Genomic DNA, 14,956 nt, shown 5'->3' with positions numbered 1-14,956 from the left:
GTGTGAAATGTTGTAAAGTATTTCCATGCAGACTCACAAATAAATATCCAACAATTCTATTATATGCTAGTTTCTCGTCCTCCTTCATTGTCAGTTTTGTCCTTTGTGCGTGTTTTATTTTTCCTTATTTCAGGAAAGTTTTTAAAGAGAAAATGGTGTTTGTTGGTTTTAAATTAAGAGTTAAAAACAACTCCTGATGCTCAGTTCCTGCTGCCTTACAGAGCAGATTCAAAGAACTTAATGCCCTTTCCCACCATGTGCATGTAACTCTTATTGCCATTAATGAGAGTTATACACATGAAGGCAAAGAGAAATCAATCTCTTAAATGGAAGACTGGTTTTTAAGGGCTAGTGCACTGGGCCATAATCATTAATAAAGAGGAAAAACCTAGCAATTTTACTGAACTGGATTGTTCTAAAGGTACCTAAAACCGCAGAACATGGTACGTTTCTTTTTATCTCTTTGCTTTTTCATTCCATTTCAGCTCACCATTCTTTGAAGATACTATCTGGCTGGTTATAATGAGACACAAGGACTCTGAATCATGATGTGTATAGTCTACAGCACTTACTAAGGAAATGTGCTGTCTGACACAGTCCAAGAGGACCATGACAGGTTCAAGGCATTTCCAACTATAGCATTCTTTGTCCCATTGCTTACTTTTTAAAATCTCCTGAAGGAAAAAAAAAAAAAAAAAAAAGACACCACCCCTACTCGCCTTTCCCTTTCCCCCTACATTTCTGGTGCTGGAACATTTCCTTCTTTATCTCACTCAGCTTTCACAGGCTATGTTACAAAAACATAGGAATTGCCACATCTGATCAGGCGAATGGTCCATCCAGTCCAGTATCCTTTTTTTGACATTATCCAGTATTACGAACACAATATAAGAAACCCCATAAAGTATAATTATAGAATCACCTGCCTATAGCATCTAGGAAGAAACTTCCCCTATCAGTGATTGGCATATGCCCTAATGCAAAAGTATATACTGGACTCGATGATCTTTCAGGGTCCCTTCCAGTTCTATGAGATAGGTATATCTCCATATATTTATTTGGGTAATGAGAACATCAACTGTAACTTTAGATGGAATATATTATAGGCAGTGTTGCCTATTATTAAGATTGCTGAATGCTTCCCATTATAAGATGCTGTTTTCAGATGTGTATAAAACTGGGCCAAACTTTTACCATTTGGGCTGTACTTTTCCATGCCTGGTATCTGTCTCAGGTTGACTTGACTTGGAAAACTTCAGCTGTTTCTGAGAACAAGGCTAGGGGAAATCATGTTGTTTTGCCATATTAAAAAATTCTGGTGACCTTTAGTGGCTTGCTTTTTGGAGCAGGGATTTGAAATTTGGCAGGGAAGTGGCTGTGGGCCAGGGATGTGACTTTTGCCACCTCCATGAAGATAAATTCAAATTTGGCCAAACTTTGCACTTCACACATGCTCAGTAGAGACTTCTTAGATTTTAGCAGCTAGATTCCCAGAAGAGTCTATCTACACTAAGCATGCTTCAGCCTGCAGCCAAGCAGAACACTCCCTGCAACCGCACCTCTGGGCTGCCACAGACCATATGGACTCAAGGCACCTGAACTGAGAGCAGGGGGCCTGTTTCTTTTGTGCTCTTAATGACTCCCATGTTGGACCCACGCAGCCTGGAGGAGAAAGTTGCCTTATTTGAATGCAGAAGGGACAAGAGCTTGATGTGTAGAAGAGGTGGAAGATATAGACTGGGATAAGGAGCCTGGGACTGGAGGCTGGCGGAAATAGAGAGGAGGGAAGCTGGGATAGGGAGTTGGGGTAGGTGGAAGACTGGCACTGGCTGGACAAGAACACTTGGACTGGAATGAGAAGCCAGAGGAGTGGAGACTTGGACTAGCTAGGTAAGAAGAATGGGACTGGGAAGCGACAGGTCTTAGAGTCAGGTTGGAGGGGATGGGGAAGAAGCAGCGCCGGCTCCAGGCACCAGCTTACCAAGCAGGTGCTTGGGGCGGCCACTTCGGAGGGGGGCGGCACGTCCAGCTGTTCGGTGGCAATTTGGCGGACGGTCCCTCACTCCTGCTTGGAACTAAGGACCTCCTGCTGAATTGCCGCCGCAGATCGCGATCGCGGCTTTTTGTTTTGTTTTGTTTTGTTTGGCTGCTTGGGGCCAAAACCCTGGAGCCAGCCCCAGGCAGAAGACTCTTTGCCCACTACAGCACACACCCTTTCAGTGCATGGAAAGGAACCCCTGATTCCTGAGTCTCACCATTGCTCTATTTTCCCCAAATACCTGTGAAACCTAAAGGCAAGGTGTCCCATTCCCTGTAGTGCTGGGCCATGTGGAGAATGACAACATACTACAGCTATCAGTTACTTTGTTAGCACAAGTGACAGATTTGTGCAGGAGATCTAAAGATCCCAACCCTTATGATGACCATGGGTGTGTCAATATAATGCCACAAGATGAAATTTTTGTTGACTCAGTTTGACTTATTAAAAAACCTAGGAAATAAAACACTAAAGAACTAGGTTAAAAGACCATTACCAAGGTTAGAAAGTCAAGTACTCAAAAATAAGAATTAATGTTGCCTTTGAAACCTTAAAATAGCTCCTTTGTGTGTATGCATTATAATATGGTCTTCAATTGTATATCACAAACTATTTTTTCCATAGGATCCATGCCTTTTCTAGTGTACAGAATGGACTTTCTCTGGGAGTGAATCAGGGTTGTGTAGTGAAGCAAACTGCTGTCTGTCACACACCAGTTCATTTCTACTGAAGTGGGAACGTGTGTAGTAACTGAGGCAGGGGATTGCAGTAAGAGAAAGGATGCTATAACGGTTAAGTCAGTAGAATGCTGCCCTGGAGAACTGGATTCTATCCCTGCCTCTGCCACAGAGTTTCTATGTGACACTTGTTAAGTCACTTAAAATCAAACTTTTCACAGGTGATCATTAATTATATGTTCCTCATTTTCTGAGTGTCTGACTTGTGATCCGGGGTTCTGATTTACAGAAGTGCCAAGCACTCACAACTGCAATTGAAGTCAATGTGACCTGGGCTTTGAATATATTAAGTGCTGTATAATGCTAGGTACTCTGAAAAATCAGTTCCTAGGTGTTTCAAACTGGGAACCCCAAAATAATGAATACTTTTGACCCAAATCTCTCTGTGTCTCAGTTTCTCACAACTAAAATAGGGATAATAATGTCCTCTCTTCTCACAGGGATATTATAAATAAATTCATTAGTATTTGTGAATCACTCACATACTACAGTGATGAATGCCATAGAAAAGCTTGTAAGGAAATTAACAATTCTATCATCAGAACAGGGTTTGAATAGTGTGCAGTAAATAAAGCATGGGGCCACACATTGAACAATGAAGAGAAAAAATATATAACAGCTGCTCATTAAGTGAGAACAATCCATTCTGTGCACTGAATTAGGCAAGCGTCCTGTGGGAAAAAATAATACGTAGTCATTTAACTTGAGACTGTAAGATAACACATACTCACAAGAGAGCCGAATGAAGATTACACAGACCACCTTAATTCTGGTGTTTCCTAACTTTTACATGCTTGATTTTACAGCCTTCATAATGTTCTTTTAGTGTAGGTGGAATGTGTGTAATGTACAAATATGTACATATAGCTACATGCATATATATAAATAAAAGGGTCTAACATAATATATCTAATATTCTGGTGGATGCCCTCATTATCTAAATAAATGTCTAGCCCTTTTAAAATCCTAGTAACTTCTTGGTTGCAATAATATACTTGGCAATGAGTTCCACAGGTTAATTATGAATTCTGTAAAAAAGATTTTCCTTTTACCCTTTTTATATTTATTTCCTGTGAGTTTCATTGGCTGTTACTGTCTTCTTGTATTAGGAGAGAGGATAAGTAAGTGCATCCAATTAATTTTCTCTATGCCATTCATTATTTTGTGTAACTGTATCATGTTCCATCTTTATCGCTTATGTAAACTAAACAGTCCTAATCTTTACAGTTGCTGGTCAAATGGAAGGTTTTCCTTGCATTAAGTCATATTTGTAGCCCATTTCTGTTACCCTCTCTATTTCTGCTATATCTGTCATGAGATAGGGTGAGAGTATTCCAAATGAGGGATATCAGAGATTTATACAACAGCATCATCATATTTTCATTATTATTCTTTATCCCTTCATTAAGCATTCCAAAATTTTGTTAGTATTTATGGCCGCTGCAGTGTATTGAGCAGAGGTTCTCATTGGGCTCTACACAAGGATGTGCAAGGTTAATTAATTCAGAAGCCAGCAATGTATATGAGTAGTTAAAATTAATCCTTCTAACATGCTTAGTTGCTACATTGTATTTATATTTTGTGGATCAAAGTTTCTTTTTCTAAGGAAGTGAAGATGCAAAATTCTACAGTGTAACGTTATTTTTCCCTTTCAAAATTACCCCTAAATCTGTAACAAATAAAAGGGAGGTGAAGTGATATAATGCAATTATTCAAATGCTTTTCTTCTCTAAAGTAACAGATTTTTTTTATTAATAACTCATAAGCTATAAAATCATCTTAACAAAACACACACCCACCCACAACAACAACTTAGCTTCTGGGTATTAACTGTAATCCACTTTGCAAAATTAAGAAGGAAATGTTCTTTCAACAGGTAATACCAAGTTCTTTTACCTAATATTGTTTAAACAAGTCTATTCAGCCTGGAGGCAGCACTATAGCACCTGGAAGTAGCGCGGTAAGAGCCAGATTTTACTCTTTGGTGCTTATGTTATTCCCTTTGGCATGTGCATCCAAAGGCAGAATTTGGCCCCAAGTGCAATACGGTCCAGGCATTTTCAAATGTTAACAGAAGGATTGTCTTGCAGACACTTTCCCTCTCATTTATAATCATGTGGACTATCTACCTTTCCGCTAGTGAGCGCTTACCATTTCTGTTGTAACTGCTGCAATTGCAAGCGTAGAACAATATAATTCTAGGAAAGTATTTAATATACTTTTAGCTTCTTTTAATCCAGTTTACCTAGAAGTAAGGGCCCAGCACAATGTGACCAGCTAGCTCTCTAGAGACCCACAGACCACTGTATAGGAACTATTGTGTTAAATCATGCAGAACAGGGCTGCACAAAAGATGCAAACCAATGGCTGAAATGACTCTACCTGAGAAAATTATCAAAATCACTGTCTAATTAGATTCCACTAGAGAGCCAGGGACCTACCAAATTTATTCAAGAATCCACAAAGAGGGGGTGGGTAGTAAAGCATGTTAAGGGAAAGCAGGGAAAAAGATTTGTAATAAATTAGTTTCGAGAGAGTCTTGTTTGGACCTATTGAGTCTCATAAATTCTAGGCCTTGTATTATGTTTGTTGGTTTGGTTTTTGCCCAGCAAGAGAGGAGGACTAAGAGCCATCATTAGTACACAGAATTAGGAATATACTGTGTGCAAAGCCACACACGTTTCCATGTAGCTCTGTTAAATGTAGGCATGAGACAGTTTTCACCTGAAAAAAACTGCCTTTTCCGAGCAGAAAAATGCACAAAATACTGGTGAAAATTCCACTTACTTTTTATTGCTATTGTTTGTGAATTCAGATAATCTTTTCTACTGCCGTGGCAAAAGCTTTATGTAAGACAAGTGTAGCTTGCCCCAGAAACTAAACAATTGCTTCCCCCCCCCCCACAGGAAATCTGAGCAACAAAGTTTGCAATATTAGGTCAAAATAATTAATTCCTTCATCCTGTTCTGACCAGCATATTTTTATATGCTAGAACTGTAACCAAAATATTAAACTGAGATACAATATAGTTGCAAAACAGCCCTGGAGATGTAATGCATAGAAGAACATGATGGAAATCAGAATCAGAAGAGAGTTCTTTGCTGTAAAAATATTTTTTTAAACTGCTGACAATGCACACTGCAAAATACTGCTAGAGAACTTTCATTGTTGCTAGCAATGTCATAAATCAGAAAGATTCTTAGAAGCAACTCTGTGGTTACCCTAGGTGAGGATACTGAACAATAGCCTATTGTTTCTAGAGGAGGATTATTTGACACCTCTTAACATCACCTCATATATTTACCAACCTAGATTCTACATTTAATTTCATATTTGTTGCCTAGTTTCAGAGGACAAAACTAGTACACCCCCACCCCCACCAGAATAAATGCAACAGTCACTCACATTGACGGTTAGCATGACATGTAAAGACAAGTAACATCTTCCTATCATATTATTGGGAAAGCAAGAACCAGTGAGAGAAAGAGAGACTTATTTCCTCATCTCTTGAGAAAGTTTCATGACTACCCTCAACCTCTGGCCATTGCTGTGCAAAACACAGATCAGAACTGGCCAATCACCCGACTGCCAGCTCCTCGCTCAAATCACTACTGAGCACAACCTTTATGCATGTGTGCAGATCTAGGAATAACTAAATGGAATAGCAATCATTTATCATTATTTTCCTCACACAGGTCCTAATTGCATAGATTAAGGTTGTCAGAATGGGGCTTATGCCTTCCAAGCTCCCTTGAACATTTTTATTACTCTACGATATATCACCATGCAACATGAGATTTATTTTCTAGCAACCTCTTTAGTTTCAGGCAGAAGAGAGCAAGGTTGATCTTATATTTACAGGAATAATCATTCGAAATCCCTTAGCTATCAGAATCACCCCAACTGCTTGTCACAGAGCTATATTGGATCAAGATATTTTTCACGGATAGACTCTCTGATCATGTACCTGTGGAAGTTCAAAGCTCAAATGTAATCAACTTGACTAAGTGAAGACATAAGAGGTCCAGTCAGAAGGAAGCAGTTGGTATGGATGGCCTTGGCCTCTTGCAGATTCCCTGATAGCCACGTGGATACATGGGGATCTTCAGGGTTTGTGGGATATTTCCTTCCCTTTAGTCCTTTTCCAAGATATTCACCATATGAGGGAGGGTATTCTGGCCTCCAGAGCCTTTCCCCCCATTGATTTCTATGAAGATTTTTTCTTGAATCAGGATTCTCTCCGAGACTGGGAATGGGTGGGATTTTAGAGACAAAAAATTGATTTCATTGTTGAAAGAGCTATTCACCCCCTTCCTGCAGACTTCATGCACCTAGCCTGGTTATCTTCTGACTGAATACAGATCACTCATTATATAAGAAACCTGAAACATCTTGGCACTGTTCCAGATGCTAAACAAAAAGGGGCTGTAAACTTTAACCAACCTGCCTTCCTAAGTCTGGCTACAGAGCCTGATTTTCTGAAATGAAATCTTCTCGCCCCTCCCACCTCACAAGAAAACAGTACATTCCTAGAAGGTCTCTAGGCTTAAAGACTTGCACGAGCCAAATAAGGTTCTCCTTTTCCTCTCCCCTGGTCCCCATGGCAGAAAAGGGTAACATCAGAGGGCATCAGACAGAAGTTTAAACCCTCAGAAAGCAATCAACTTGTCTTAGGCAAGAATGAAAGAATAAACTTGAGAAGGAGAAGAGGAAGAGAAAAAGAAAACACATGAAAAGATACATGTTATATTTTTGAAAATACCACTAACCTCTCCCCTCCTCAAAGAGAGAAGGAAAAAAAGTAACTAGGAAAGTCAGTGGTATGCCATCTGATCACAGCACTTTGTGGGCATGCTCAATACTTGATTGTTATATACCACAACGTTAGATACCATGGTGATAGGTGCTTTAGTAGTACCGGAGACATGCACATTGATACACACACACACACACACACACACACACACAGACACACACACGCATATATATATCTATCTAATTAGGGCTGTCAATTAATCGCAGTTAACTCACGCGATTAACTCAAAGAAATTAATAGTGATTAATCGAACCGTTAAACAATAGAATTCAAAAAATTGAAATTTATTAAATATTTTGGATGTTTTTCTACATTTTCAAATATAATGATTTCTATTACAACACAGAATACAAAGTGTACAGCGCTCATTTTATATTATTTTTGATTACAAATATTTACACTGTAAAAATAATAAACAAAAGAAATCATATTTTTCAATTCACCTCATGCAAGTACTGTAGTGAATTCTCTATCCTGAAAGTGTAACTCAAAATGTAGCTTTTTTTTGTTACATAACTGCACTCAAAAATAAAAAAATGTAAAACTTTAGAGCCTACAAGTCCACTCTGTCCTACTTCTTGTTCAGCCAATTGCAAAGACAAATAAGTTTGTTTACATTTATGGGAGATACTGGTGCCTGCTTCTTATTTACAACGTCACTTGAAAGTGAGAACAGGCGTTTGCATGGCACTTGTGTAGCAGGCATTGCAAGGTATTTACGTGGCAGATATGCTAAACATTCGTATGCCCCTTCATGCTTCAGCCACCACTCCAGAGGACATGCTTCTATGCTGATGATGCTCATTAAAAAAAATAATGCATTAATTAAATTTGTGACTGAACTTCTTGGAAGAGAATTGTATGTCCCATGCTCTGTTTTACCCGCATTCTGCCATATATTTCATGTTGTAGCAGTCTTGAATGATGACCCAGCACATGTTGTTTGATTTACAGACACTGTCACTGCAGATTTGACAAAATGCGAAGAAGGTACCAATGTGAGATTTCTAAAAATAGCTACAGCACTCGCCCCAACGTTTAAGAATCTGAAGTGCCATCCAAAATCTGAGAGGGACGAGGTGTGGAGCATGCTTCCAGAAGTCTTAAAAGAGCAACACTCAGACACTCAGATGTGAAAACTACAGAACCTGAACCACCAAAAAAGAAAACCAACCTTCTGCTGGTGGCATCTGACTCAGATGATGAAAATGGACATGCATCGATCCACTCTGCTTTGGATCGTTACTGAGCAGAACCTGTCATAAGCATAGATGCATATCCTCTGGAATGGTGGTTGAAACATGAAGGGACATACAAATGTTTAGCATATCTGGCATGTAAATAACTTGCGACGTCGGTTACAACAGTGCCATGTGAACTCCTGTTCTCACTTTTAGGTGATATTGTAAACAAGAAGCGGGTAGCATTATCTCCTGCAAATATAACCAAATTTGTTTGTCTGCGCGACTGGCTGACCAAGAAGTAGGGCTGAGTGGACTTGTAGGCTCTAAAGTTTTACACTGTTTTATTTTTTGTACATAATTCAACATCTGTAAGTTCAACTTTCATGATAAAGAGATTGCACTACAGTACTTATATTAGGTGAATTGAAAATACTATTTCTTTTGCTTTTTACAGTGAATTTGTAATAAAAATAAATATAAAGTGAGCACTGTACACTTTGTATTCTGTGTTGTAATTGAAATCAATATATTTGAAAATGTAGAAAACATCCAAAAATATTTAAATAAATGGCATTTTAGTATTAACAGTGCAATTAATCACGATTAATTTTTTAATCGCTTGACAGCCCATATATATATGGACACACACATGTTCTCCATTTATGATGCTCAAATATTATGGTGATGACACTTATAAATACTTGTAATAAGCAAATAAAAACTTGTTAGCCAAAGTATTCTTTTATGCAGGCCTATACCATGTACTCTGCTTGCACATGAAAGGCAAGAAATAATACTGCAGTACTAGGAGCAATGTCAGATTCCTCCTCTGCCTCAGTCCTTAAAATGTGGCTAGTATCATTGACCTCACATGTTAAAGAAGGGAGGGTCAGAAGGAAGGAAAAATCTAGGTCCTTTTTTTTTAGTTTAAAAATATAGGAAGCTGTCTCTTTTCTGTGTTTGTTGAGCACCTATCACAATGGGGCCCTAAGTCTGATCCCATGGCATTACCATAATATATTGATTACTACTAACTTTAGGTAGTCTTGGGCACTTGTCTACATCTGCTCTTCTTCCTGCTTCTACAGAAATAAAGCTGGGAGTGCTTTTAACATAGATTTTCAGAAGCTTGTCTGTTTTTAGATTACACAATAGCCACGGCAAGATCTACTGTTGTGTGTGTGAGAGAGAGCACCTGTGTGTGTAGGAGTTGTGACACTCTCCTTCTCATAATATGCTCATAGCCTGATTTTCAATGGTGCTGAGCACCAAGCGGTATCGTGGACGTAAATAGGAATTGTAGGGACTCAGCAACTCTGAAAATCGGGTAAACAGTGAAAGGGAAGGGAAGGGAAAGGAAGGGGAGTGGCGGAGCCAGAGTGTCCCATCTCTCCTCCTGGTCCTTTGGCAGCACTACAGGCTGACAAAGAGTGGAGGAAGTTGAGACAGGTGGAGCAAGGCACCTCAGCAGAACAATATGACTGCGTTTAAATGGTTTTCTGCTCTCTCCACAAACGATGGTCTCCTGCTCCCAACTCAAACTGCAACACAGTAGCTGGAGCAGGTTAGCCTGAGACCTGAAAGCAAAACTGGTCAGTCTCTTTTCACTGTCCAACCGCCAAAGATAATTGCAAAAAGTAAATGAAGATTTTAAAACTCCTTTTGGTTTTAATTATCTACTATATAGGCTGTAATATAAGTAACCGTGTTTGTTTTTAAACATGTACATTACTTTTAACTGGACAGTATCCCTTTAACCATTTCTTTTTTAAAGTTTGGTTATATTTTGCTTAACTTTTGGGTGGAGCTTCTTGATCCTGTGCCCAGTTACATACAGCACAAAATGTTAGACTAAATTATAGGTACGTAGTATGCCAAGAAAATCAACACAGTATACTTTGCCTAGGCCCCCTCAAAGCAAACATGTACATTGTGCCATTATTAAGGTTTAGAATAGCTGGCTCTCCAAGTCATAACACTACTGTACTGTGAGTACCCTTAGTAGCAAAGGCACCAGCTAGCTCATGGACTGTAAGTGCCATTATGTTCTCTTTATAACATGTACAACTCACATGCTCATTTTGGTACAAAGTAATGAAAGAGGTAGGGAAAGGAAAGAAGCACAGAAGGGAAGGTGGAAACAAACTGGATATCTCAAAATGACCCTCATTATTATTCAACACAGAATGCTCACAGAGTCCTGATGTTAAGTGGCAAAGTGGGTGGAAGAGGAAACCCCTTGTCAGTAGCAGAGACAGCATCTTGAGCACTGGCAGAAGCTGCTTATCAGCACTAGTAGCTGAGCTCCTGTATTTATCTCTGCTATTCTATTTGGTTCGCCTTTTCTGGACAGTTAGAACGCCTTTATCACACGGAGCGGAACATCTAACACTGTTCTGTTACCAAGACATTGACTACCATAAGGACAAGATACTTCAGGGCAGGAAAAGACCACTTTGCCCAACCAAGTAGTCTTCTTTGAGTTTATCTCCACACCACCTTCATTTATGTCAGTTTTCTTCAATCATTTCAAGGAAATATTTAGCTGTCTCAAACTGCTATGTTCTAAATCCTTCCAGTAGATTTCTATTTCATAAACAGTGTCCCGTGTCTTCAGAGTAAAATATTCACATTGTTCCTGTAATTTTATAATTATTATACTGTGTTCCCTGGGTTTTAAATCTTTCACAAGTGTGAACAGTATAAATCTTGTACTATAGAACTTGACTTACTTTTCTTACACATTTTTGAAGAGATAATATGAATTACTCTGATGTCTGAATGTTGTCAGGAGAGTAAGGTTGACCTCTAAGACTTTTCCACCCAAAACAATTTGAAATTAAAATGATCCTGGCTGCCAAAAGATCCACTCCTTCCATGGCAATAATTTCCTACAGAAGAAACAGTGATCAAAACATTACATAGTACTTTTTGCAAGTATTACCATATGTGCAATATGGTACTTCTTTGGATTTACATTTTGTCTCATTTACCTCTATCAATACATTTTGGTAACCTTGTTTCCTTCTTTAAAAAATATTGCAGTCATGCTAGAAGTTGATGACACCATGGAATTTTCTATAACGACTCTTGAATCCCTTTCCCTTGTTGATAATTTTCTTGTTCTTTAGAACCATTTGGAGATTGTGAATTAATTGTATGTCCTACCAGGTTTTCATCTGGTATGGCAATCTGGAAAATACCCATGTTTCAAGTGCTAGTGTGTCTGTTTTGATTTGTTGCTGCTGGTCATAGATTGTTTTATTTTATGTTTAATAGTCTAGGCACTCACAGAATCCAGATCTTTCTGGGCTGGAGGCACAACTTTTTATTATTCGCTGTACAGAATGTCCAAATTGTGGCACCACCAGGAAACTTGCTAGGCACTGTCCAAAGACATAATTCATAGATTCATAGATTATAGGACTGGAAGGGACCTCGAGAGGTCATCGAGTCCAGTCCCCTGCCCGCATGGCAGGGCCAAATACTGTCTAGACCATCCCTGATAGACATTTATCTAACCTACTCTTAAATGTCTCCAGAGACGGAGATTCCACAACCTCCCTAGGCAATTTGTTCCAGTGTTTAACCACCCTGACAGTTAGGAACTTTTTCCTAATGTCCAACCTAGACCTCCCTTGCTGCAGTTTAAACCCATTGTTTCTGGTTCTATCCTTAGAGGCTAAGGTGAACAAGTTCTCTCCCTCCTCCTTATGACACCCTTTTAGATACCTGAAAACTGCTATCATGTCCCCTCTCAGTCTTCTCTTTTCCAAACTAAACAAACCCAATTCTTTCAGCCTTCCTTCATAGGTCATGTTCTCAAGACCTTTAATCATTCTTGTTGCTCTTCTTTGGACCCTTTCCAATTTCTCCACATCTTTTTTAAAATGCGGCGCCCAGAACTGGACACAATACTCCAGCTGAGGCCTAACCAGAGCAGAGTAGAGCTCTGTTATAATAAGAGACAGTCCCTGCTTTTAGGGAAGAGTGTGAAGAGTTTACAATCTAAATGGATCAGAGAAAGGGTGGAAGTGGAAACAGAAGCACAGAGAGGTGAAGCAACTTGCTTAAGGTCACATAGGTAGGGCCCTACCAAATTCATGGCCATGAAAAATGCATCACGGACTGTGAAATCTGGTCTTTTGGTGTGTTTTTATCCTATACTATACTGATTTCATGGGGGGGAGACCAATGTTTCTCAAATTGGGGGTCTTGACCCAAAAGGGAGTTGTGGGGCGGGGGAGGTGTCACAAGGTCATTTTAGAGTGGTTGCAGTATTGCCACTCTTACTTCTGCGCTGTCTTCAGAGCTGGGCAGCCAGAGAGCGGTGGTTGCTGGCCAGGCACCCAGCTCTGAAGGCAGCACCCCACCAGCAGCAGTGCTTAAGTAAGGGTAGCAGCAGTACCACAACCCCCCCATAATAACTTTGTGACCCCCCAACTCCTTTTTGAGTCAGGACCCCTACACTTAAAACACCCTGAAATTTCATATTTAAACAGCTGAAACCATGAAATTTATGATTTTTAAAATCCTATGACCGTGAAATTAACCAAAATGGACCGTGAATTTGGAAGGGCCCTACACGTAGACGGTCAGTGGCAGAGCCAGGAAAAGAACCCAGGCTCTGTTAGAGTATATTCTCTGATTCCATATCCTTATAAATGGGTTGAAACTTTCCACTGTGGGGGACAGATTCTCTGTTACACAGTTGCAGTGGCAGAAAGGAGCCATATAACTAGAAAATCTGGCCATCAGGAGTACCACTTGGATAGAGGGATATCCTGGGGGGTGAAGAGCTGCCAAAATGGTTCTATGCAGTACCTCTCTCAGGCTCTGGCACAGAAGGCAAGGTCATGGGAAGGGAGCATGGCCAGAGAGGTTCTGTGTTCTGGCTCTTCATGACTTCTGGCATAGCCCCTGAGGGCCATAGGCAAATGAGTATGTTAAAGCAGCTGTGGGGGAGTATACCATGACACATGGAAGTACCTACAGTCCAAGGTAGAGAATTCAATAGATTATAAGGGAGAGAAGGTGAGTATTAGAGAGTCTCAAAGCTGCTTAGGGGATTTGAGCCCCAATCAGTGTGAGGACTCCCATTGACTTCAATGGGACTCTTCCCAGCACAAAGTTAAGCACGTCTTTTGCAGGATCAGAGCCTTGGACAGCTAACTCCGATTAATTTTAATTAACTCCATTAATTAAGGTGTATCAGTCCCTTACTTGAAGAAGAGCTCTGTGTACTTCGAAAGCTTCTCTCTCTCACCAACAGAAAACAGTCCAGTAAATGATATTACATCACCCACCTTCTCTCTCTAAATCCCTTAGGCAGCTTTGAAAATCTCAACCCTAATGTTTATAGAGTGCTTGGAAAATAGAGAGCTAAATATTATTATTATTCTCCTCCTCCTCCCTCCCCTTTTCCCATTCAGTGCTGAAGAAATTACCCTCAATCAGGTGTCTCAACGGCTTAGCAGAGGAGTGCAGGGACAGACAATCCAGTCTTTGATGCATGATAGGTGGTGCTGGTAGCAGCTATTATTATTATGGTTGCCTGACACTTCCCTTTAAGTTGTTTAAAATTACTTATAATTTTGCCAAATGTTAATCGTCCAAACTGAAAATCTGTATGCCAGTTATCTGCCTCAGGCCATTTTTTCCCCAGGAAAATTTCAGATCAAACAGTCCAGCTCTTCTTGAGAATGAAGCTAGGGAAAAAATACATTATTTTGTCACGTTAAAGAATTCTTGGTAACTTTTTCTTTGACAAGATCTTATGCACCCATGGTTTGGAGACTTGAAATTTGGCAGGGGAGCAACTTTTGTGTCAGGGATATGCCTTGTGAGGTCTCTGAAAATCCACTCAAATTCGGCCAAGTTATAAGTTTTTTGGGGGAAAAAATCACAGTGTGCACATGCTCAGTACAGAATTGCTAAACCTTTGCAGTTAAAAACCTTTGAGGATTCCATCTGTAGTGGGCATGCTCCAGCCTAGAGATGAGCAGGACTTTCCCTGCAATTGCAGCTCTGAGCTGCTGGGGGCTGGGCCAGGGCCAGGGCCAGCATCTGAACTGAGAACAAACAGCCTGTGCTCTCACATAGAGGAAGAAACTACCTGAGTAGAATGAATGGGGACAAGAGCTGGAGTGGGGGAGGAGGAGATGAGTAAATTGAGACAAGG

The 14,956-nt window shown here is 39.9% G+C and overlaps 1 protein-coding gene across 2 annotated transcripts in view; it reads right to left on the bottom strand.

The window, feature by feature from the left end:
• The window catches only part of KCNQ1 (potassium voltage-gated channel subfamily Q member 1), a 559,181-nt gene that overhangs the window by 115,674 nt on the left and 428,551 nt on the right, over positions 1–14,956 (bottom strand). Inside the window, exon 16 of one of the 2 annotated variants that reach the window (XM_054028153.1) lies at positions 11,508–11,666. The exons of the other annotated variant lie outside the window; for it this stretch is intronic. Within the exon in view, the coding sequence (XP_053884128.1) occupies positions 11,541–11,666 (126 nt within the window). The 3' untranslated portion in view covers positions 11,508–11,540. The remainder of the gene's footprint in view (positions 1–11,507; positions 11,667–14,956) is intronic. 2 annotated transcript variants of the gene reach the window in all.

Source organism: Malaclemys terrapin, chromosome 4 (genome assembly GCF_027887155.1).
Source record: "Malaclemys terrapin pileata isolate rMalTer1 chromosome 4, rMalTer1.hap1, whole genome shotgun sequence".
Lineage (NCBI taxonomy): Eukaryota > Metazoa > Chordata > Testudines > Emydidae > Malaclemys > Malaclemys terrapin.
The sequence above is the reverse complement of the archived record's forward strand: the minus strand, read 5'-3'. Positions and strand labels throughout refer to the sequence as shown.